The sequence below is a fragment of the Carex rostrata genome, chromosome 8 (genome assembly GCF_964058835.1).
Source record: "Carex rostrata chromosome 8, lpCarRost1.2, whole genome shotgun sequence".
In the NCBI taxonomy this organism is placed as follows: domain Eukaryota; kingdom Viridiplantae; phylum Streptophyta; class Magnoliopsida; order Poales; family Cyperaceae; genus Carex; species Carex rostrata.
The window spans coordinates 14,369,321-14,394,360 of NC_135925.1; the positions used below are offsets into that span (position 1 = coordinate 14,369,321).

The following is a 25,040-nucleotide window of genomic DNA, read 5'->3' on the forward strand; positions in this document are numbered from 1 at the left end:
TATTTTTGCAGAATTCCGCAGTTTATAGTATTTCTGGCAAAAGAAATAAATCGCTCTCTGGTTAGTCCTGGTGGATAACCTATAGAGGCACCATACGTTTGGTGCTTCGAGGAGAATCATTCCCGTGATGTAGCTCTACTCGCTCGGTCTGCATTCCAACTGTGATTGGGAAACAAGGTATAAATATGTTATATTAATCTATTTAATTGGTAAGTAGATTAAAGTTTTAGAAATCAATCATGGAGTAGATCTGTAAAAGGATTAAATTGGGTTTTGATGCCAAATGAATACTAAAGGTGGACCGCCTTGAAAAGTTTCCTGACATACCCCGTTTAATCCTTGGCTTAAGTTAGAAGTAAAATTTTTGTTTTACGTTCTTTCCGCAGCTTAAGCCTAAACGGGTTTTGGTTACCCCGAAACCCAACATATGCATCACTCATGAAGTACATGGATTTTAACGGTTTGGATTCGGCATTTGACATCGATCCGATATACTTTTGGAGTTATGCTCACCAAACTTTCTTGGCGAGCACGTCACACCCTAGCTTTACTCTATAAAGAAAGTGTATCGGTTAAACATTTAGTAATTATTTTCTGAAATTACCATTGGTTAAATAAGAAGTAGTGTGCAAAAGAAAAGTCCATTTGGATATGGGCGTTATAAATTTAGAAGAAATGAATTTGGTTTTTCTTGATAAATGGTGATCTAAATTAGGGATAACAGTTTTAATAGTCTATGAAAGCAATATTGGTTTATGCAAAACACAAAGATATATAAAACACACACACATATATATATTTCTTTTTTGGAGAACTCTTGTTGGGTTGAAAAATGTGGCGGTTGAAGATAATATCTCCATTCTTATATTATGCACGTAGTTGTCCTGATTCACCATTGGCTCATATTGAAAGATGAACTTTCAAATTGAATATCAGCCCTTCAATCACATAATCTGTCTTCTTTTGATTAAATACATCTATTTTATGTGTAGAAGTCTAAATTTAATTAAAAACAAACTCGCCACAAGAACTGCTGCGTGGTTTGTCACAATTAAAGTTGAATGAATCTCTAGCGATATGTTTTCTTGTTTCTCTTTAAACTATCTCCAATTCCTACAATTAAATTATTTCCTTATTTCTTTGTTTCCTCCATTTCATTTCTCACCTTCCTCCATAGTTTTGACAATAAAAATAAAAACTATCATATCTTTCCTATTTTGTTTAAGACTACTGTATCTTTGTGAATAGATAAATAACAGATCTTGTGCTGATGGAAACAATCATATCTTTCCAATTTGAATATATATGTAGAGAAAATCCTTATTTGAATCATTTAATCATATCTTTCTCAATTTTGTTTATTTACATATTCTCATCTAAATCGTTTAATAACCTGTCTTACTTGTGGAGAAAATTAGATATTAAATTGCAATAATACTTCAAGAATTTTTTATATTATATTTGATCTTTTTTCTTCATTTGTTGTTGTTTCTTTTATTGTTATTTATTATTTGGATATCTTTTTTTTCTCATTTGTGTCTTTTATTTTCATTTGAATATATTTTTTCTTAATTTTGTGTCAATGTCAAACAAAAAAGTCTCTTTATATTCTATTTAATCTTATAATATGTTTCCGTTGCAACTCACGGGCACGATACTAATCATGCATAATACAAGTGGGGAATGGTTCAGAGACTAATTTTTGGCATGATAAATGGTCAGGTGTATCTTTGTGTGTGTTGTTTTCCAATTTGCTTCAAATCTGCCATGAACATAATATATATAATAGTTTAAAATTAATGTAGGGGATGGACAAAATTGGAAGGTAAATTTATAAGGAAAGGATAGCACAACAAGGTCAATTTAAAGGAAAGGAAAATTGTGAGAAAATACCAACTCCTTAATTAATTATATCGGGTTGGCAGGGGCGAATGATAAATGCGTATATTAATTGTGGTTAGTTTGAATCATTGAACCACTTGTTCTTGCATTGTCCATATAATATAATAAACAGACAATTTAATTTGGAATTGGATTGCACGGCATAATGGTTGTGCTTTGAATTCAATCAATTCAAAGCATATATATGGCAAGTTATTATTCAGCAGAAAGATGCAGTGCATGTTATGATTTTTGGAGCAGTGATGTAGAATTAATATCTCTAGAAGTGGAGGGTCTTTAGGTGCAAAAAAATCTTGGGGCTAAATTAATTATCTGCCAACTCAAAGAGTTAATTAATTCCTGTCTGAAAATCGTGTTGTCATTAATTTTTAAAACTGTTCATTACCTGTTCCTGTTGTGCTTGTCATCTTAGCGCTTCTTACATGTATCAGAATTAATTAATTAATTAATTAATTAATTAATATTCGAAATTAATCTCTGCTAGCATATGCTTGCATGCATGTTGCAAACCATTCTGAAACAATATATATATATGAGAATTAATAGTTAGAGGAAGCTAAGATGACACGCAATTATCGATCATGTGCTAATTAATAATTGACAAAACCATATATATTCATTGAATATTAATTATATGATTTAGTAGCTAGCTAGCTAGGTTGTTGTACAATATATATATATATATAATAAATTAATAATTGAAGGGAAGATCTAATCTCAGGCTGTCCTGTCATCCACAAAAATTGGATCTGGATCCAGCTTAAGCCTTAAGAGTAGTATAACTGTATAACTTATTTCTTAATTAATTGTAAAATGTTGTTCGGCCCCTGCGTGCGAAACTTATCATTTCACAATCCCAAGTACACGTACACCATCTTTAAAATTAAATGAATTCAACCTTTGATAGAGCTAGCCAGCAAGATACACAATTACACATGGCATTGACAATTTGACATAGCGTAACTAGCGTAATTATTTAGTTCAATTGTGCATGATTGAATGTGACTAGTTACATATATATGGTGGGCCCAACCAACCTCAAAGCAAAGGTATCTTGCACCAGCACTTGTGTGCTAGCTTCTGATTCCTTTTAATAATGGCCCAAAAAAGATACAGGAATAAATTCGGATGACATTATAATAAAATATAAAAATAATAATATGTGGAAATAAATGCGAGTAGGTCAGTAGGATGTAGGAATCTTAACAAGGAAAAAGAAAAAAAAGGGTGGGTGGGTTCATAGCCATAGCCATTGCCATTGCCATTGGTTGTATGAATTTGAAGAAACCAAGGCCATATGAAAAGCGGGGTGTGGATAAGAGGGGATAACAAATTTCGGTGGTTATCTCAGATTATGGAGAATACAATCCGGTTATTCTCCACCCCATATTTCTTCATTCTGTGCTCATAGTCTCATACCTACAGAGTACAGACTACAGACACCCTCTCTGTCATAGTGTCATGCATTCATTCTTAATTCTTAATTCTTAATTCTTAATTCTTAATTCTTAATTCTTAATTCTCGTATCATCACATACTGGCATACTGCTACGGCCTACGGCTTTCCATGGAAATATTCGCTATTTTATTAAATCATCAGTAACAACATAAATAAACCAAGGGGCAACAAGGGAAAATAAATATTAAGGCGCAAAAATTGTATGCAAGGACCAAGAAGAAACACAAAAGAGCTTTGCCTAGAGTTTCATATTAAACAACTATGGTGCTGATGTAAATTTCACAAGTACATCCAACGTACATCAAAAACTAGAAACTAACTCCTACCAGGAACCAAACTTGAAAGAGAAGGGATGCCTTGTTGCCTCATCTGCTCTTGCGCTTGCCTCATTTCTTCTGGATCTGTCAAAACAGAAAGAACAAGTTACCTGTCTGTACCAGTAAACAACAATAATTCAAAACAACTGTACCAGTAATGAAACCCTAACTAATGATAGATAAATAAAAGGAAAAAAAGGCATAAGAAACTGTAAGGGTAGAGAATCCATTCAATGACCGACAACCAGTACATGCTGGCAAGGTAAGGCAATCCAATAATACAATTTTCACCCATGTAAGATACACCTTCAAGTGTGCACATGTTTGCAAATTGCAGACGGTATTTGCCATTACTTGCAAATACATTGAAATTTCTCAATTCTTTGCACTTTGCAACTAATACCCAACTTCCTAAAATTCTACGTACAATACCCACCGTAAGTTTTAGTGGTAGCTATGAAACATTAGATGTTGACAATTTTGTTCTTCATCAAATACTTCAGCAGCAATTTAGTCAACTTTGATTAACTTAAGTTTTCTTTAAATGGCGGGATAAATGTTCTCTTCATGTAAACAAGAACCAAAAGAAGGCAATTCAGAGTCCTTATCAAAAGAAAAGGATGAATTGATGATAAAATTATAAATTAAAAATATAAAGTTTAACATGACGTACCAACACCTTCCATCATTTTGGGAAATACAAACATAACAAGAACCATAAAACCGATCATGAGGCCCATCGGGCTTTTCACAAGTGACATTACTGAGAAGGGCTCCCTTATCTGAAATATCAATTCAAAAAGGAAAGAAAGAAAGAAATTGTCATGCAATCAGGCTTTAAGACAAAATATTACCATTCCACTTCTGCACCATTCAAGTCTGGTTTAATGCAGGAAAAAACACCATCATACAATTAAAGATCCAGACTTAAGTACTGCTATGTAAGACTGAAATTACAGCATTCCATATTGTTGGCCCAGTTAGTATTTTGTGTTCTTCTAAGAGAAGATTTCCAAAATTACCCATGAAAAGTTTTGTACGTTAATCGGTATCCAAGCTTTAAGACCATTTCAGACTAAAGAAGATTTGGATCAAGTAAATAAAATGAAATAAAAGTATTGCTGTATCCACCATTTCAGACTAAAGAAGATTCGGATCAACCCCTAAAATGAAAATAAAAGTAATGTCATATCCACCAGTTAGAAAAAGGCTGTACAGTGTGTATCAACTTGAATTGCAAACATTGGTAATTGGTATAACTAAGCAGTATAAAAAGCACACAATTTTGTTAATTTCTCTTGCTGGTTGAAGCTTATTTCTGCTTCAAAATCTCGGCTTGAAACAGAGTACTGGTAACATGCACTAATTTGCACATACACTCCGAACAATTCTTATAATGCTAAAAAAAAAAAAAAATCATAATTACCTCATAATATTGTTCCTCTTTCATAGGCTCTAATACAAGCTCATTGAGCGTTCTCCTATTCTCTGTCAAAGCTGCCTGAATTTTACCAGGGTTTCTTGCACTTATATCAACACGCACCTAATTTAAGGAGTTGAAAAACCATGGAAGCGAACAAACATCAATATTAATGATCATGCTTTAGAAGAATGCAAGGTACAATACCGTTATATGTCTATTTGAAGCTTCTAAATGGCGGTGATAAAGCAGGGCAGTTTGGCATGATATTTTCAAATTAGTTACACTGAAAGAACAGCGCCGGGCTGTTTATTTGGCATGATTGTTATTGTATTGTTCTTATAATTGATATTTCTATTTGTGGAATTAATATTACATATTAGCATTGTATTTGAAAATATGTATATAAATCATGTTTGTAAAAACATGCTGATGTTGTGGTTTTGGTCGACCACTTTAGCACTGCTACACTTCTGACAGCTAAGACAAATAAATGTTATTTTAAATCTTGCTCTATTTCTTTAATTTGTTACACCAATTCCAAGGAATAACCTAGTTGTATCAACCTCCACTCTCCACTACCTTGATTCGACTACAAAGTTAGTTCTGGTACCAGTATACATAAATAGACACATGTTTTAAGGATACAAAATTCAATCAACTTTCTAATCTGACAGCTAAAACTATTTAGAGCAAATGTGTGGTTGATTTGAAACTGTCGGAGTAGGCCTCATTTGATTGTATATATCCTTAATACTCCTTATTTGTTCACACTCGACAGACACATCATGTGCAAGATTATCAGTGGAAGGAATTATTTTATAATAGTCTTGGCAGTATTCGTACTCAGGACAGCTCCAATAGCATGTTAACCATTTGCTCTTAAATTTTAGGACTTCAGAGAATTCAGTCATTTGATTTATTTATATGCTTAACGGATACCCAGGGAAAGTTATGTACCGGGGAGAAGAAATAGCCCATAGAAGAAACTTCAATCAAGTGGGTTCCAGCAGGCACATCATGACTACATTTTGAATATGTTAAGGAGAGTATACATAATAAATAAAACAACAGTCAAAAGGCAAATGGATATTATATCAAAAGGGATATACTATATTGAAAAAGGAATCTCCAAAAAAAAAAGAAAAAGATCTTATAGAAGTGAAAAAAAGGTTGAACCCTTTGGAGTGCAAAATTGTCCCCTATTATTTCATTTTTCAATATTAAGGTTTTTCAATAGAAGTTGCTGCTCAACAAAATCAAGCTTGCTGGTGGTAGCTTTGATAGTGACACATGCAAAAGTAGCTCGTCAAAAGAGTTTAAAAAATTGAATATTTTATGCTAAACTAGTGAAAAAAAGGATACAATGAGAAGTAACCATCTGGCCTGACAAATGTAACCTTTTGACCGCCATTAAGGATCACTTTAGTTTCTGACGATTTTGGAGAAATGCCAAATCCTTTTGTTGCAATACCTGCCATTTATGTGCAGATTAGAACTACGGCTGTATATTGTTTCTAACAAACAGATATTAACTATATACCAACAATACAATTTGGGTGAATTAATAATGGTGAAGGAGTCAGTTAAGTCTTCATTCATGAATAATTCTTTTGAGTAGAAACGAAATGAAAGAATTAAATTGAAAGGATCCAACCAGTACTTGAAAGTACAAACAAATCCAGTAGAGGGTAACCACTACTGAAGCAGACATATAATTTGAAGGCTATTCTCCTAAAAACTTTGGCCATAACTGTTACATGAGGAAGGTGATTAAGCAAAATTCTGCCATAAATTACTAGCATAGTGCGTGCTTATTATATACTGAGCAATGAATTAAAATAAATTTGGGGATGTGAATGGAATTGTACTTACTATCTAGTTTGACGCGACCAGCAACGGTGTATCCGTCTCCAGACCTAAAAAAAAAAAATTAGATCAGGGCTGAAAGAGGGTAAAAAGTAGGTCTCTTGGCATTAAAAGAAAAGAAAGGCAGTAGTAGTACTAGTACCCACCCATGTGTAGCAGCTAAGATGGGATTAATGAGGCAAGAAAATAAGATGAGAAGAAAAAGTGAACCGATCAACGCACTGGATCTCTCCATTCCTAATGCTATGCTGACGAGAAGAGAAGAGAAGAGAAGAGAAGAGGTATGAGAATGAGAATGAGAATGAGATCGATCGAGATGAGTAGTATTTATTTATTTATTTCTTCTCTCCGTTTATTGAAGCAGGCCGCCTCCGCCTTTAGGAGTTGTTCTTTGGAAAAATCGGCCCATATACGGATTAATTAAACCAAGCAATTAGAATAAGAATACATTCCACCTTCGGCCGGATCTAATCGAACGGTCTGGATCTAAAACCAAACCAAACCAAACCAAACCAAATATTGTTTTACTTTTACCTGGTCCTCAGATGATATTATGATAATGATAGTAGGGCCGGCCTACGGGGCCCACCAAAGTTAAACTAAACCCAACCCGGTGGAAGAGGAGTTATTATTCCTATTCCTACATCTATTCTACATGGAGACGCAACTATTCCTATTTCCTTCACAGTTGAGTTCACAGGTAGCCAGGTAATAGTAATACCTACCCCTCCTTAATTAATTATCTCGTTCGCCGAGAGAGGAGAAATCATATCATTTCTCCTCCTCTCCTCCTCTCCTCCTCTCTCGCTGTCAGACTCAGACTCAGACTCAGAACTAACGGTATCATCTTTTTTTCTTTCCAATTTCCTCTGTGAGCCTTTTCCTTTCTCTTCTATGTTTTTCATCTTTCGAGGGAATACATGAAATCCCCCTGGCCCTGAGTAATTCATTCTCTCCCAATCCCATGACATCCATACATGCTAGCATCTACAGTCTCATCAATTATTTATTCTATCAATTTCTGGATGCCGATAACTGAGGTTTCACTGAATACCATCATTTAATCGATATCCATGTTTCTTGCGACAAGTAGGTTCAACTTTCTCTAAGAACCCAAATCCTCTTTTTTAAAATTACTGCACCAATTCTTTTCTTCCTTGTACTTGTACAAGCTGGAACCTGCAGCATGTTTCCTAAACAATGAGATTTTTCTTTCACAAAAAGGAACATGATTTGCTTCTCTATGTATAATCAAAGTACAAAACTTGGTTTCTAAGAAATTGATTGCCTAACTTTGCTTTCAAGGATGGTAGGATTTTATGTAAACTTTTACTTTGCTATATCTCACTGCTTTTTGTCTGTCTTTGTTTCACATACTTACATAGTTTGTGTTAATATATTAAAACTATATATATATATATTTTTTTTTTTTTTTTGAAATCCTAAAAGTATATAATTTCCAGTAGTTGCTTATTGGGTACTCAAATGGAAAACAATAAATCTCGTAGGTTGGGTTACTTGTGATAACTTATGTTTCTTCCTCTCTCTTTCCAGGGGCTAAAATTGGGGATTTTATCAACACATTATGGGTCAACTAAGGTTGTTGCTCATACTTCCACTTATCCTTGACTGCTTTGTCCAAATTGCTCTTGGTGGGGAAACAAGCTCTTTTGTGAGATCTCAATGGCCATCTACCGACATCCCTTTGGATAACGAAGCTTTTGTTGTACCAGATGGTTACAATGCCCCACAACAGGTACCACTTTTGGAATTTAGAAAAGATCTGATAGTTTTCATTGCATGTTTTGTTATCAAATCCAGGCATTACACTTGGAATCTCATAATTTAATAGTTGATACTAGTAAGAGTCTGGTTTGGTGCTTGCATGAAGGTGGTGTTGCACCAAGCCACCAACCAAACTTAGTGGATTATTGCCCGCTTGTTATGTTTCTTTTTCTTAATTGGGGGATTATTTTGGGGATCAAATTTTGGGATTCTGGCTATATAACGCCATTATCATCATGGTATTGTACTAATTCACTACCATGGTGGGGTCTCATCCCACCCGGGATTATTGAAAACTTACATAATTTTCTTTTTTTCTGTGACAGGTTCATATTACACAAGGTGATTATGATGGAAAGGCTGTTATTATATCATGGGTAACTACTGCTGAGCCTGGTAGTAATGAAGTACTGTACGGTACAGAGAAGAATGTATATAATCTGAAAGCACAAGGGGATGTCAGAAATTATACATTTTTCGACTATAAGTCTGGATACATTCATCACTGCCTTGTCAGTGACCTTGAGGTGAGTTTGCTTTGAGTGTCCATTTAATTTGTTTGATATTAATATACTGGATAAGTTCCATTTGTCTCCTGCATAAAGCATCAGTGTAGCAGCATAAGACGAGAAATATTGTTTGTGCTCTCTAAAATAGTACGTACATATTTCCTTGATTTTAGCGTAGCAGCTTCTGATACTTTGAGAGCACGAATTTTTGTGTGGGTATTTTAAAGATTTCCTCGTGCTTCTCCTTTTTATATTTATCGCAAGCTGGCACAGAAAACAGAAAAAATTCTAGGAGGGTATGTCTGTTGTAATCTTAAGTAATCTGCTTATCAATTGCAATTGCAGTACAACACCAAATACTACTACAAGATTGGACAGAGTGACTCAGCTCGTGAATTTTGGTTCCAAACACCTCCAGAAATAGATCCTGATGCACCTTATAAGTTCGGCATTATAGGTTTTCCTCTCTCTCTGCCTCTCATTGTGACACTGATAATACAATGTATCAAGGATGGCTAGTACCAGTATTTACTGACCCGTGCAGAATCTCTGCATGCTACCTACTAATTTGACCACCAGTTAAGGTGATATTTTGTTTGTCAATAAAAGACAAAGTTTGTGTTATATGGCTTTTGAATATTGCTTAGTCTTATTTGGGATAATTGAACCTTGATTGAATTTTAGGATTTTTGATTGGGGTAGTCATACTGGTAAAATAGTAGTGGTACTTTTCCTGGATAATTTGAGGATAATTGTGGTTGAATGGGATCAAAATGAGCTAAGTTAGATATGATTGAATCTCAGGGGGTTCATCAGTTTTTATTCTCCTGTTTAATTTTGGAAACCATGGTGCTAAATTTGTCAATTGACGACGAATTGGTTAGACTGTGCTTCTTATGGTGCTCGGTTTTGCTCTTGGAAATTTCAAATTTCAGGTGATTTGGGCCAGACATACAATTCCCTCTCTACCTTCCAGCACTATATGCAATCAGGAGGCCAAACTGTCTTATTTGTGGGAGATCTATCATATGCAGACAATTATGAACATAATGATGGTATTAGGTGGGACACGTGGGCCCGCTTTGTTGAGCCCAGTGTTGCATACCAGCCATGGATATGGACAGCTGGTAACCACGAAATAGAGTATCGACCTGATCTGGTAATATCTGTTGCCTTTTCAATCCAATGATCATGTTAACAAATATGATCCCCTTAATTCTTGATAACCTCCTGAAAGCTATACATAAATTTAACTCGTAGTTGGCTAAACACTTTTCCTAGGGCATTGGATACAAATAAGGGTAGTACACATCCTTAAATGCAGTTAAATTAATAGAACTTCCTTTTTTCTTTGATAATTTGTGACATTTGCTCAGTAACAATTTTTGCAGGGAGAGGTGTTGACAATGAAGCCATATCTACATAGATATGCAACACCATATATGGCCTCAAAGAGCAGTTCTCCCCTTTGGTATGCTGTCAGACGTGCATCAGCTCATATCATTGTTCTGTCCAGTTATTCTCCTTTTGGTAATATAATTATCCATTTATTTTCCTCTTTTTATTTTATTTTTTGCTCTCTCTCCTCTCTCTCTCTCTCTCTCTCTCTCTCTCTCTCTCTCTCTCTCTCTCTCTCTCTTTTTTGGGAAAAACTTGACAGTGGCTTTCAAGGCTGTATTAAAATAAATAGTTTATTACATCAATCAATTCCAACAAATGAAAATCATAGGAGTTAATCTAGAGATACACAGCATGAATAAAACTAAAAACAAGAACACCCCTGCATGGCACTGTGTTTCCTGCCAAACTCCTATGTCCATTCATGCGTTATTGTAACTCCTACGTCTCCCGAGAAATATTTACTACACAGCTCTCCTTCTTGCGCTATTCTTTCTGCTAGAACCCGTGCCGGCACAACACTCCCTCCAAACACCAAAGCATTCCTTTGCTTCCAAATCAACCAACATGAACAAAAGAATAGCGTAGCCCTTTTTATTTTCCCCTCCATTTTCATACACCAATGAGGCCCCTCCCAGACTTCTAGTACCAACAATCTTGGTTTCATGATACAACAGCTCGATAAAGATGATAGTCTCCACCATACCTCAACAGCTTAGGGGCAGAGAAAGAAAAGGTTGGACAGCAGACTCCACCGGGCAACTCGGCAGACTCTTCTCTCTCTCTCTCTCTTATTTTTCTCTTTTCAATCATCTGTGAGGGAAATTTCATGCATGCCTGTGCAAACATCAAGATATTATATGAAAATTGACAGTGCCATTAGGAAATCTAAGAGATCTCCTATATCTTTTTTTGCACCACTTTTCTTTAGATTATACTGAAAGTACCTAACTCTACATTTGAGAATAAGCATGGTAAGAGGGCGATTTATGAATTTTTTAAAAATTGGGAGGTGAAGCTGTACGGGAAAAAAAAAATTCTAGTACTTGCAAACTTGACTTTGAAGATGGATTGTCAACTGACAACTTGTTTATGTAATCACTGAAAATTAACTATTTTTCTAATGCAGCATGTTACTTTATATTGCAGTAAATTTTCTAATCTATGTTCATTTGATTTCTTTTTTTGACCATTTTTATATCAGTGAAGTACACGCCCCAGTGGATATGGCTGAAGAATGAATTAAAAAAAGTAGACAGAGAGAAAACTCCTTGGCTTATTGTGCTAATGCATGCACCTATCTATAACAGTAATGATGCACATTACATGGAAGGCGAAAGCATGAGAGCAGCTTTTGAGCGTTGGTTTGTTAAGTACAGGGTTGATATAATCTTTGCGGGTCATGTTCATGCTTATGAGAGATCTGTAAGTTCTTTGTTTGAATTTTAAAATAACCAGTGAGGCCCAGTACAATAAGCCTGAATTACAAACCAACCTTAGTACCTTTTTCCTTGGTGCGAGTTTAACAAAATTTGCCTTTAGAAGCTGCAAATTTTGCAAATTTTTTTCCCTCAAGTAAGTCTTCAACCTTACTGAGGCATCTTCTTCAATTGCACCTCAAACTAGCACAACACTCAAATAACCCTTCAAGCAAGCTTTCAGTTGTTAAACAAACTTGAAAGTTCCCCTTATGCACCATTTTCTTAAGTGAGCCTCAATCAATACGCAATTGTGCATCTTTTCCTCAGCAAGTGTCACCAAATTTTTGAAATTATGTTCAATGTTGCAAGTTCTCATTTTAACCAAGTTAATTTGTGATTACACCTCGATTGTTCTGGATTCCCTTAATTAAGTTACACTTAAACCCAATATTGACTTGATTAATCATCGTGCAAATTTTCCTGAATTATCTTATTATTGCCTCAATAATTCATGGGTTGTCCAAGCTTTGCCATAACAAGCTTCAATTTGACCCAATTTTTTTGCTATACGTACCCTCTAGTGCGCTATCTTTTCTTTATTATGTTCAAATAAATCCAATGCCTCCATAAAAACTCAGTTTTGCATTTTCCAGAGTTTGTATGTAATTTTTAAGTAGCAAATTGGAGTCAGTTAACACTCACAATTGCCACCTATTGAGTCAAACTTGCACTTAATTAACCCTGAACTCTAATTTTCTTAATGAAGCACGGATGGAGCTCAAATGGTCCTGTTTGTGCAATCCATTGTAAAATAAGGCCAAATACAGAATTAATAACCTAAAATAATTAAGACCAACCAATAGCGAAACTGGTTTTACTTCCTGCATAGATTTCTTGCTTATATTTGATTTAAATTGTCGAAATGACAATTTTATCCCCTTGTTGCAGTACCGCATCTCTAATATAAACTACAACATAACATCTGGGAACCGATATCCCGTGCCTGACAAGTCTGCCCCGGTCTATATCACTGTTGGAGATGGAGGCAACCAAGAAGGGCTTGCTTCTAGGTAAGGCTAATATATAACTATATTACCCATATAATTCCCACAAGGAATTACAGTTCTGACAATAGTTGCATAATTTGTTAAACCTAATTGGTAGGTTCCTCGACCCGCAACCTGACTATTCTGCATTCAGAGAAGCAAGTTATGGGCACTCTACTTTGGAATTGAAGAACAGAACTCATGCATTTTACCAGTGGAACAGAAATGATGATGGGAAGCATGTACCAACTGATTTTGTGGTTTTTCAGAACCAGTACTGGTCAGTGGAATATCCAATATTTTTTATTCTTCCTTGGTTATATTTCAAGAACAAGTACATGACATTGCTTTGCAAAAGAAAAATAGCACGTGCCTCCGTAAATCATAAGAATATCACCTTTATGCTCCACCCACCCGCACTTATCCTTTCAGTCTGTAAATTTATTGTAAAACACCCAACCTGCCCCTCTTGTCTCTCTCTCTCTCTCTCTCTCTCTCTCTCTCTCTCTCTCATTCATGTAGAGAGAAACAGTATGCATGCATGTTTGTTTCATAGGGGGCATTTTCGGGTTGCACATTAATGTGACCCCTAGAAAGAAGCTATAGTAGGTGGTAATTTCTTATTCTCTCTAAAGCCCCTCAAATATTATATTTTATTTTATTATTTTTGTCTCAGGGGAAGCAACACGAGAAGGAGAAGGCTAAAAAAGAAGCATCATAGTTGGAGGCAGAGTTTGTTTGCCTCGTTTGAAGATATGTTGGTTTAGTCTAGTGGTGCTGTTTCAGCCGTTTACTACTGTGGGACGGGGAGGTGGGCCGTGGGGGGAGGGAGAGGGAGAGGGAGCATGTTATAAACTGAAATATAATAAAGGAAGAATTTTCTTTCCCTTCTCTTCTCTTCTCTTCTCTTCTCTTCTCTATGCTTCTAATAGTAGCGTTGTAATATTCAATTGTGGTGGTAGGCGTAGCTGGCAAGCTGGTAGCATATGGATATGGCCCAGTAATAAGAATAAGCATTTAATTCATATCTCTAATCAAATCAATATATATAATAATTAATCAGAGAGCATATGGTAGTGGTACCAACCAAATCATGAAACAGAATTTAAATTATTTTTTAAATGCATAAATTTAAATTATTTTTGAGGATAGCCGTGCTTTCAATATTTCCCTTATATAATTATTACGAAAGTTAGGAGATTGGATTCTCTTCACAGTTCACACTAATAAATCAATACGAAAGTTTTCTTTTCGATGGACCAATGGATGAATCACACGTATTTCATTTATTTTTCTATTTTGTTTGCGTTGAGGTGGCATGGAGTGTTTTCTTTTCGATGGACCAATGGATGAATCACACGTATTTCATTTATTTTTCTATTTTGTTTGCGTTGAGGTGGCATGGAGTGCCGTTTACGCTGTCCCTTGCATCTTTCTTTATTTCCTTTTCATCTATAATGACAACAATGTGTCTTCTGTACTTTTTTTCTTTAATAAATCAATCTGCTAATGGACACACTTTTAATTTAATTCGTAGAACGAATCAAACTTTGTGGACCCAATTGGAATTCTTTTATTGTATATACTTTGTAAAAATAATAATAATAATAATTCAACTCTACCGTCATTATGGTAAATTACGCTTATGGTAATAATTCAATGATGAGAAGGAGAAGGAGAAGGAGAAGGAGGGGGGCAACAGGCAACTGAAAGATTCATTGGTTGTCTTGTCGTATCAAAATCAAAATCAAAATCAAAATGCCCATCAATTATTTAGAAGCCCAAGAAAAATATAGGCAAGCAGACAAATGAAGTTATCTCAAACCAAACGATACAAAAAGCATTATCCTCGGACATATTCCCCTCCACCCAAATGTTACTCTCAAATATCTCAAAAAAAAAAAATAATAAAAATTGTTTATCCCAAGTTCATAACCCCCTCCTGTTCTAGTTTCTCTCCATTGGTCACACTTTATAGCTCCCAATCCCATGCGCAATATATATAGTTTATTATTTATTTATTGCCAGCCTTTATAATACATATATATTAATGCACCAAACCGCATTTTACTACATAACTAATACTTACTATTAAAATGAATAAAATTTAATTGTACATTTATCAATTCCCTTTTTCTAACACCATCATGTGCCTAAGACGAGTACACGACACATCAATACATCATGCATGTAGTTTCTAGCACAAGGAAAAAATAAATATTCAATTAAAGGAAGGAGGACTTGACCCTCGTTCCTGTCCTGTCTCAAAAAAGGAATAAATAAATAAATAAATAAATAAATGGAGAGTCTGTTTTGTTTGTGTTGAAGTGAAAAGGAGAGAAAAAGAAGCACGTAGATTGTTGATTGTTGGGTTGGCACCTTTCGCTCGCTCGCTCTATCTTCTATTTCTTTCTCGAATCGATCCTAAATTCCCAACTCCCAACTCCTAACTCTTACTACGGAGGGTGAGGAACAGCTCACAGCTCACAGCTCACAGTCACAGCAAGTAAAACTTTGAGATCGATCTCTTCTCTTCTCTTCTCTTCTCTTCTCTTCTTGAGAGACAAGAGAGACGAGAGATAGAAAAGAGAGAAAAGAGAGAAACAAGAGAGAGAGATGGCGGGTAACGATTGGGTGAACAGCTACCTGGAGGCGATATTGGATGTCGGCAAAGAAGGCGGGGGGATTGATGCGAGGGAGAAAAAGAAAGAGAAAGCTTCACTCCTCCTCCGAGAGCGAGGCAGGTTCAGCCCTGCCAGATACTTCGTTGAAGAGGTTATATCTGGCTTTGATGAGACTGATCTCTACAAGACATGGCTTCGCGTATATATGCTATCTTATTCCTATCATTTTCATTCTCATTTTCATTTTCATTTTCATTCTCATTTTCATTTTCATATCCATTCAACCCTACCTAATACCTATACTCTACCACCTCATTCTTTTTTCATAGGCTGCCGCAATGCGAAGCCCACAAGAAAGGAACACAAGGCTCGAGAATATGTGCTGGCGAATTTGGAATCTCGCTCGAAAGAAGAAAGAGGTCACTAATACAATACTCTTCTTTTCATTCTTTTGCCACACATACAACAACTAACCAATTATCACCAATCACTCAGATTGAAGGCGAGGAGCTGCTACAGCATTCAAAGCGCCGCATGGAAATCGAGAGGGGTCGCCGAGAAGCTACCGCTGATATGTCAGAAGATTTATCAGAGGGAGAGAAAGGGGACGCACCCGCTGCTGACCTTTCCACATATGGTGAAGGCAGTTCACGAGCTGGCAGAATGGCGCGTATCAGCTCAATTGATGCTATAGATGCCTGGGCTAACCAGCATAAGGATAAAAAATTATACATCGTTCTAATAAGGTACGCGTCAATAACAATTTCTACGGCAAAGTTAATTATTTTTAACACAGTAGGGAAACTTAAGAAAGAAAAAAAGAAATAGAAACGGAGACTGGTAGCCTGGTAGCTTACCTGCTAATATGTTTCCATGAATAAAATATCTAATGATAGAAATTGATTGTTATGGACAGCATTCATGGTTTGATACGAGGAGAAAACATGGAGCTCGGTCGTGATTCTGACACTGGTGGCCAGGTAACTTCTTAAACATAACATTAAATGACATACATTTTTATTTTATTTTTAAGTATAATATTAAACAAGTCAGATAACACCATGATTGTTTAACAAACTCCATTTTGTCATCGTTTTTATCTTACCAGGTCAAATATGCGGTGGAGCTCGCTAGGGCTCTAGGTGCGACACCAGGCGTGTACCGGGTTGATCTGCTTACCCGCCAGATCTCTGCTCCAGATGTTGATTGGAGCTATGGTGAACCAACTGAGATGCTGACTCAGGGGGATGATGCCATGAATGAGACAGGAGAAAGTGCAGGTGCATACATCATACGTATACCCTTTGGACCTAGAGATAAATACATACCCAAAGAGCGTCTCTGGCCGCACATCCAAGAGTTCGTTGATGGGGCACTAAACCACATAATGCAGGTAAGAATATTTTTATTGCTTTTTGGTATCTCTCTTTTGGTCGGACTAGGGAAATGTTTGAGTAATGCATATCTTAAAACCTCCCGGGCACCATGATGCAGTTATGTGTACCTTTTGCCCAAGTTATTAATTTGGTATATAGGCTTCCCAAACTGCATCAATGTTTACAACATAGTTTAGTTAATATCCCAAATGGCTCCTTATCTTCGCACCTTTACAGTGTAGTTAGTTGGACCATCACCAATTGATGCAAACGGGACTCTACAGGGTGGCTAGGGCTAGGTCAGTGCAAGACATGGGTAGGGAACGATAGCAAAAAGAGAAAAAGATAATGAAAAAACTACCTAAAATCAAATTCGGAAATAGACAATATAAAGTAAAACAAATTACACTAGATAATTTTCCTTAAAGAACTTTACCAATTATACCCCTTAATCTATTACCTCATAAAAAAAGCTAATTTTTCTAAAACAATCTTAGTTCACATGTATTGTTTTAAATCATATGAAAACTGATCAGAATCCAACCATACTTGGACTTAAATGCAGCCTATTAATTAACAACTATGGCTAGATTAAATTTGGACTCATACACCAAATTTCTATTCATCACCATTCAAAGCTTCTGAATTGCAGTGACATTGCAAACTTTCTCAAATGTTGGAATCAGTTTGCGAAATGTCAATTTAACTATCATTTACCTTAAAAAATTACAGATGTCTAGGGTTTTGGGAGAACAGATCGGTGATGGTGGGCCTGTCTGGCCAGTAGTTATACATGGCCACTATGCTGATGCTGGCGACTCAGCTGCTCTTCTCTCAGGTGCATTGAATGTACCTATGGTATTCACCGGCCACTCACTTGGACGAGACAAGCTCGAACAGCTTCTAAGACAAGGAAGGCAATCAAGGGAAGAGATTAATTCTATGTACAAAATTATGCGAAGAATTGAAGCTGAGGAGTTAGCTCTGGATGCATCAGAAATAATTATCACATCAACAAAGCAAGAGGTTGAGGAGCAGTGGAACTTGTATGATGGTTTTGATGTAGTTCTGGCTAAGAAATTGAGGGCCAGGATTAAGCGCGGTGTTAGCTGCTATGGCCGATACATGCCTCGCATGGTGGTAAGTACTACTGGTTGACCATATAGTTTGCCCCTTTTTTTGTTTCTTCTGGGTGTTGTTATACTAATTTGATTAGGATGAGGAACCTTGCAATTCTGGGTTGAGCACTTGTGGAGTTCCATAAAATAGAGGCTTAGTTGCCTATAGACCCACACTGTGTCAATCATTGTTCTTATCTGTGGCACTGGCAGCCTATCTTACCCAGATGTAGCAAAACAGCTAGCACACCCATATCAGATGCTTATCTGATATGATACATTTGTATGATAAATACATGACATGCGGCCTGGCATATTAAACCATTAATATATGACTTTTTATTGCTACGGTCCAAGATACGGTCAATGTGTATTTTACCCCCAGAGTACCACAAAGAACAAGTCTTAAGCAATCCCCACTACAAGAGAGACTAGGAGATTCATTCCAAGCAGAGCCATTCTTTTCTTACATAGAGGTAAGAAGTGGTCCGGAGAAAAAACATTCATTGTGGGACTAAAGAGCCACGGGTCATTATCGTATCTATTTCCAAATACAGTAGTTTTATGTATTGCTCGTGGAACTTTTTTAAAAACCTAGTTAAATACTATTTTTCCCTTGCAAGTTTTATCAGGTTGCTGAATGTTTCTTCCTTCCCCAATTGCTCCTTATCATCATGTATAATTGGAAATTCTTTATACATTTTTTAAATTCTGCTTAGGTGCTTCTTAGTTTCTAAATAATAATATTTTAAATATAACAAGCCCACATATTCGTATTTTCTTAAAAAGTGAATATTTTTGTTTATGTAAGAAAGTAATAAAATAATCTGATCATTAAACGTAAAAAATCTAATTTTTTTGAAAAAAAAAATGCATATTTCCAGGTATCAAAGCAGATATGCTACTTGTATCCTGTATACACGCAACATAGGTAGCGGTACTGGAACACTACATGATATAGTTGATGCTGCGAAAATGACACTGCTCGTTCTATTCATTGTCAGTTCTTAGTACGGCCTACCTTGTTCTTGATCCTGATTTTGTGTTTCAAAATCAGAAATAGATTGTCATTACTAGCATACTTGCTTTTTCATAATGGAAATGTCCACCACTCTTTTCCTTTTAATTCTTAATATATCTTAAATTCCTTGACTTGAAGGTAATTCCTCCTGGAATGGAGTTTAAGCACATAGACATTTATGATACCGATGTAGATGGTGAACTGGACGTTCATGATGATGGTTCGGGTTCTCCAAACCCACCTGCTATTTGGAGCGAGGTGCTAACCTTTATATCAATCCCATATGTTTTCCTCATCAAATATCTGAATGTGGTGTTTGCTTTATTAAATTTTCAGCTCGGATAACAACTAATACTTATTAATGGCAGATAATGCGGTTTTTCACAAACCCCCGCAAGCCAATGATCCTGGCATTAGCTCGGCCAGATCCCAAAAAGAACATCACGACGCTTGTCAAAGCATTTGGTGAATGCCGTCCTTTGAGGGAACTTGCCAATCTTGTATGCTATTTGTCCCTTCATTTTTTATTTCTAGGCAGTTATATTGAATATACTGTCTTGCACAAGTTGTTTTGTTTTACTTGGTACTTCATTTCTTTCTTTTTTTGCTTCTTTTTTGTTTGTTTTTGGGGGAAGGGAGGGGGTGTCCAAAGCAACAAAAAGAAGATAAATTTGAAAAGCCAGCATGTGTGCTGGTGGTCTGTAACTGGCGTCGTAGTGTGGAGCAAATAGTGGTTCAGTGCACTAATGCAATACCATCAGGTCTCTTGATGTTATTGATAAATAGGTACCTTTTTTGTTTATTATATGATAAAATTTTGTTTATTTCTTTTGAATATACAGACACTGATAATGGGAAACCGTGACGACATAGATGACATGTCGACTACAAATTCAGTTTATTTGACTTCTGTTCTTAAGTTAATTGATAAGTATGATCTGTATGGCCTAGTGGCTTATCCAAAGCATCACAAGCAATCTGATGTTCCTGATATTTATCGCTTGGCTGCCAAGACAAAGGTGATTTTCTTATATTCCTTGAATTTTAAATATTTTGCTTCTAGTCAGGTTATTATTTATACAAATCAAAATAGAGAACCATTACTCAGATCTCTTTTCTAATGTAAAAATTATTCCTTTTTGTACTTCAGGGTGTTTTCATCAATCCGGCTTACATTGAACCATTCGGTCTAACATTGATAGAGGTCCACATTTTTTTCTTATTTTATGTTCTTTAATAATATATATGGAGTCATGTTTCAGCTTTTGAAATCCTATATCTTTGTTTGAGTAGGCTTCAGCATATGGTTTGCCTATTGTTGCAACAAAAAATGGCGGTCCCGTTGATATTCACAAGGTTTGTTTATTATCCTGTGATTTATTAATGTTCAAAAGGAACAAACTTTTAATATCGCACCCCAGGTTTATGTTTATACCAAACATAACCGACAATGCAAAAACCAAACAAAAGTCTTCAATAGAATAACTAATGAACCTGAAATAATACAAACTAGCAAAACTCTTTTCATGTGAAACTCTTTCTAAAGTGCATAATGTGAAACTAGTGTGAAGAGTATTTTCCAGTTATGCATGCTTCTAATTTGGTGAGTGTGCTTCTATTATGTCTAATAGTACATATTTGTGCACCTTTTTTAGTACAAATTTAATTTCAATGTGTTTTGTATGTATATATGGATATGCATACTTCCAAATACAAATTTTAAAAAATTGTTGAATTTGTTGCTTGAAAACAAGTTAAATTTAATCCAAGCAAACTAACCTTGATGATAAATTGTTATTATTTCTATTTGAACTATAAAGATGTTTTTTATTGAAACACATCATCTTTTGTGCCATATCATGCAACTACCTATTTTACAGTTACAAATTCAACTTGTATTGTGATTTTTGGGCTAATAGACCTTAGAAAGGAACTCACATAGTATTGAATAAATTTCGCTGGAAGTCACTCTATACTTTTCCGTCCAAAATGCTAAAGGAATATGCCCATTCCGTTAATATTTTGGACGAAATATGCTCATTCCGTTAGTATTTTGGACGGAATGAGTATATTCCGTTAATATTTTGGATGGAATGAGAATATTCCGTTAAGATTTTGGACGGAAAAGTATAGAGTGACTTGATTGGAACAAATTACAAAGTTTAGTGACTAGAAAGGGACAAATCAAACTTCAGTGACCAATTCGTGACAAATGACAAAGTTTAGTGACCTCCGGCGAAATTTACCCAAAAAATTGTAAATATTATCTGCATCTGAAATTTATATATCGGGTATCTAAATTTCAATAGGTGTTGGAATACAGATTATATCTGAATCCATATCAGTCCTTCCAAATGGCCATTATCATGCCTATATATTTATACGCTTGCAAATATCCGTATCTGATGCAAATAGGTTTTGATTAACAGAGCCCAGTTGTTTATCTGTCCCTTTGTTTTTTATTTCTCCAATATTCGATATGCTCCAATATTTTGTTGTTTGTGATATAAAGACTTATAATAATCTTGGCTTCTGTTGTTGGCCAACCTTGTATATAACACCAAAAGAACAACTTTGTATTAGCCCAAGGCTCATGAAGTTCAAACCATTTAACTATAATATATTCAGACAATTCTAAAGGATTGCACAGCAATAAACGAAGGACACTCCCTCAGAAGTTACAATTAACAACTGAAAAGTGTAGATGTGATATCTGAATTAGACCTCCTTGACATAATCTTAAAGTATTTTCTTTAGTAGAGGATATTCCAAATATTCGCCATTGAGTTCAAACACTTAAGAGACACTTTAAAGCTGAGAGCAATTGCTTTGAAAATAACAAATGCAAATTGCAACTAAACATAAGAAAATAAATGATAAAGCAAAGATGCCAATACGAAATATACATTATTATTCTAATTTACCTCTTTTAATAAATTTTCAATGTGGAGTTTCCCTAACAGTGGTGTAATTTTTACTTGTACAGTCAGAAGGCCATGTGCTTGTGCATTTGTACCTGATTATTTTATCATCGCAGGTACTTGACAATGGTATACTAGTTGATCCACATGACCAGAATGGCATTTCTGATGCACTTTATAAGCTCGTGTCAGACAAGCAGCTCTGGGCCCGATGTCGTCAAAATGGGTTAAAAAATATCCATAGGTTCTCCTGGCCGGAACACTGTAAAAACTATCTCTCCAAGATAATCACATTAAAGCCAAGGCATCCCATGTGGAAAAAATCAGAAGACAGTGCTAATGACTCTGACTTGGATTCTCCTAACGACTCTTTGAAGGATATCAAGGACATCTCACTAAATTTGAAGCTTTCTCTGGATGGTGATGAAAATGCAAATAGTGGAAGGACCAAACTGGAAAATGTCGTAAAGAAGCTCTCGGATGTGGCTGCCTCTAGCAGTCATCTAGAATCTCATAGTACCAATGCGGGAGGCAGTAGTAAATTACCAATTCTTCGAAGGAGGAAGCATATTATTGTAATTGCCATAGACTCAGCGAAGGAGGAGGATCTGGTCGAAATAATTCGAAATATTTTCGAGGCATCACAGCTCGAAAGGCAAAATCAATCAGTTGGGTTTGTCCTCTCGACCTCTATGACCATGTCAGAGGTGCACTCATTACTAATATCAGGCGGGTTGCTGAGCACGGACTTCGATGCATTCATTTGCACCAGTGGTAGTGACTTGTATTATCCTAATAGTAATGCTGATGATATCCTGACCCCACAAGAGTTGCCTTTTTCACTGGACTTGGATTACCACTCACAAATTGAGTATAGGTGGGGTGCAGAGGGTTTGAGGAAAACCCTAATTCGGTGGTCTGCCATGGAGACAGATAAAAAAGGTGATAAGGAGGAGCGGGCTCTGGTAATGGATGAAGATAGGTCGTCATCTTATTGTTTTGCATTTAAAGTGGCAAATCCTCAAGTGGTAAGGTTTTTTTATTAGTCCTGACCATACAGTAATACTGTTTTTTTTTTTTTTTTTTTTAATCAGATATAGCCATATCTTGGTGCTTATTGGTGCATATTCATACGGGGTGGGGGGTGTTTGAGATGAGATCCTTGTTTCTTACTGTAATTTTGGTATTATTTACTTCCCAGAGAATAGGAATGAACAAATAAAAGGAAATTATTAACCTGGTACATTAACCCTAATTTTAGATGCACGTGTTCCCAGTATCAGGCATAATCAATGGAAAATGTGAATGACATTGTGCAATGCTGACCCCAGGACTGATCTGAATTATCCTCATGGTACAATCATGAGTTGGTTGGAAGTAGTTGACATTTCTATAGTAACTCCTTTTTCCCTCCTGAATATCCGGTAGGTGACACCTTTGAATGAGCTTCGTAAGTCAATGAGGATTCAGGCACTAAGATGCCATGTCTTATACAGCCATGACGGCACCAAGCTTCATGTTATTCCTGTTCTTGCATCAAGATCTCAGGCTTTAAGGTCTCTCTCTCTCTCTTTCCTTTCCTTTTTAAGTGTAGTTTGAGGCAGCACCTAGTTGAGGCACAATGGCACAAAGTGTGGATTGATTGGTGTAAAACTGGGTTTTGTGAGGCTTAATTGCATACCTCAATGAAGCTTAATTGTATTTAGATTCAGCCTTAATAATATCTTTTCTGGGGGTTTAATCAAGGTAAGTTTCGAAAACAGTCAAGTATGGTGTGTTATCATTGAAGTGTGGTAGCACCAGTTAGTTCTGCTCGAAAATTTGTGTCACTTGCCTCTCCCTAAACATATGTTCAACTTTATATTAGGTACCTGTATATTAGATGGGGTGTAGAGCTATCCAAAATGGTGGTGCTTGTGGGAGAGAGTGGTGACTCAGACTATGATGGATTACTCGGGGGCGTTCACAAAACAGTTATTTTGAAGGGTTCTTTCAACAAACTGCCAAGTAGCCTCCAGAAGTCAAGAAGTTACCCCTTGGATGATGTGGTGGCTTCAGACAGCCCCAATATTGTCCAATCCGAAGGTTGTGGTACAAGTGATATAAAAGCAGCACTACAGAAGTTTGGGATTAATAAGGACTGAATTGCATGTGAAGCATTTTCTTGTGAATTCCGAATTTGGTTGCATTTAAATCCCTGAATTTTCAATCTTTATGATTCCAGGGAGAATGAAAATTGAGGGTTAATGGTCCTTTATATACACACACATATATATATATATATATATATATATATATATGACAATATATGCATGTTGAACTTGTATGCTTGGTGAAGGGAACATTTTGAGTGTACAGTAAGTGCCTTCTAGTCCTTTTTATAGAAAACCGGTGTGGGGTATAAAGTCCATGTTTAAAATGGTCAATGAAACTTGGGATATCTTGCTCGCTAATAAATTATGAACAAACTTCAATTCAATGTACTTTGTTTGTCGTTTTAATTGTTCTAAAAATTATGTCACTTGTCTGATATTGCTGCTTAATTTGCTTGTTTGTTGAGGTTGGTCTGATCAATACTCTGATCCCCATACTCTTGTTTTGCAAGGGCTTTCCTTAAAACCTACAACTTTTCTGTTCAAGTCTGTTGCTCTTAATTATCTTTCGGCCCTTGTTGAGTCTTAAAATATGAGACATCATTGTTATAGCCATTTGAGTCTACCAATTGCATTTCACCCGACACGACACAATCACACGACGTTGCATGACACGCCATTTTTAAAAAAGTTACGGACGCTTTATTAAATGCATTTTCATATATTAGCACCAAGAAAACTTGGCCCTGCACTTTCGACGT

At 35.9% G+C, this 25,040-nt stretch overlaps 3 protein-coding genes across 3 annotated transcripts; 2 read left to right on the forward strand and 1 right to left on the reverse strand.

Annotated features, from left to right (window-relative positions):
* Nucleotides 1-3,514: 3,514 nt before the first annotated feature.
* LOC144557874 (ER membrane protein complex subunit 7 homolog) lies at nucleotides 3,515-7,268 on the reverse strand. Its single transcript, XM_078306502.1, has 7 exons — nucleotides 7,114-7,268; nucleotides 6,974-7,017; nucleotides 6,464-6,572; nucleotides 6,059-6,122; nucleotides 5,105-5,221; nucleotides 4,352-4,460; nucleotides 3,515-3,762 (listed from the first exon to the last, which is right to left on the reverse strand). Exons 1-7 carry the CDS (start codon nucleotides 7,200-7,202, stop codon nucleotides 3,677-3,679), a joined length of 618 nt encoding a protein of 205 aa, XP_078162628.1. The 5' UTR covers nucleotides 7,203-7,268; the 3' UTR covers nucleotides 3,515-3,676.
* A 419-nt stretch (nucleotides 7,269-7,687) lies between these two features.
* PAP26 (purple acid phosphatase 26) lies at nucleotides 7,688-14,016 on the forward strand. The gene is made up of 10 exons (XM_078306501.1): nucleotides 7,688-7,807; nucleotides 8,522-8,723; nucleotides 9,079-9,279; nucleotides 9,607-9,718; nucleotides 10,197-10,420; nucleotides 10,653-10,791; nucleotides 11,864-12,084; nucleotides 13,029-13,150; nucleotides 13,245-13,406; nucleotides 13,803-14,016. Exons 2-10 carry the CDS (start codon nucleotides 8,553-8,555, stop codon nucleotides 13,891-13,893), a joined length of 1,443 nt encoding a protein of 480 aa, XP_078162627.1. The 5' UTR covers nucleotides 7,688-7,807; nucleotides 8,522-8,552; the 3' UTR covers nucleotides 13,894-14,016.
* A 1,579-nt stretch (nucleotides 14,017-15,595) lies between these two features.
* Nucleotides 15,596-24,707, forward strand: LOC144557870 (putative sucrose-phosphate synthase 4). The gene is made up of 14 exons (XM_078306496.1): nucleotides 15,596-15,949; nucleotides 16,080-16,169; nucleotides 16,246-16,496; nucleotides 16,667-16,730; nucleotides 16,859-17,143; nucleotides 17,859-18,266; nucleotides 19,404-19,523; nucleotides 19,634-19,765; nucleotides 20,108-20,284; nucleotides 20,416-20,469; nucleotides 20,559-20,621; nucleotides 22,303-23,214; nucleotides 23,615-23,742; nucleotides 24,054-24,707. Exons 1-14 carry the CDS (start codon nucleotides 15,743-15,745, stop codon nucleotides 24,328-24,330), a joined length of 3,168 nt encoding a protein of 1,055 aa, XP_078162622.1. The 5' UTR covers nucleotides 15,596-15,742; the 3' UTR covers nucleotides 24,331-24,707.
* Nucleotides 24,708-25,040: the final 333 nt, after the last annotated feature.

What these genes read in the sequence shown, in the direction of transcription:
- LOC144557870 (XM_078306496.1), top strand. Translation starts at nt 15,743, where the DNA reads ATGGCGGGTAACGATTGGGTGAACAGCTACCTGGAGGCGATATTGGAT. An exon ending in TTATACATCGTTCTAATAAG is followed by an intron (nt 16,497 to 16,666) that starts GTACGCGTCAAT and finishes TGTTATGGACAG; the next exon opens with CATTCATGGTTTGATACGAG. An exon ending in TCAAGATCTCAGGCTTTAAG is followed by an intron (nt 23,743 to 24,053) that starts GTCTCTCTCTCT and finishes ACTTTATATTAG; the next exon opens with GTACCTGTATATTAGATGGG.
- PAP26 (XM_078306501.1), top strand. Translation starts at nt 8,553, where the DNA reads ATGGGTCAACTAAGGTTGTTGCTCATACTTCCACTTATCCTTGACTGC. An exon ending in GTTACAATGCCCCACAACAG is followed by an intron (nt 8,724 to 9,078) that starts GTACCACTTTTG and finishes TTTCTGTGACAG; the next exon opens with GTTCATATTACACAAGGTGA. An exon ending in TTATAAGTTCGGCATTATAG is followed by an intron (nt 9,719 to 10,196) that starts GTTTTCCTCTCT and finishes TTCAAATTTCAG; the next exon opens with GTGATTTGGGCCAGACATAC.
- LOC144557874 (XM_078306502.1), bottom strand. Translation starts at nt 7,202, where the DNA reads ATGGAGAGATCCAGTGCGTTGATCGGTTCACTTTTTCTTCTCATCTTA. An exon ending in TGGGCTATTTCTTCTCCCCG is followed by an intron (nt 5,222 to 6,058) that starts GTACATAACTTT and finishes TCCTTAAATTAG; the next exon opens with GTGCGTGTTGATATAAGTGC. An exon ending in CAAAATGATGGAAGGTGTTG is followed by an intron (nt 3,763 to 4,351) that starts GTACGTCATGTT and finishes CTGTTTTGACAG; the next exon opens with ATCCAGAAGAAATGAGGCAA.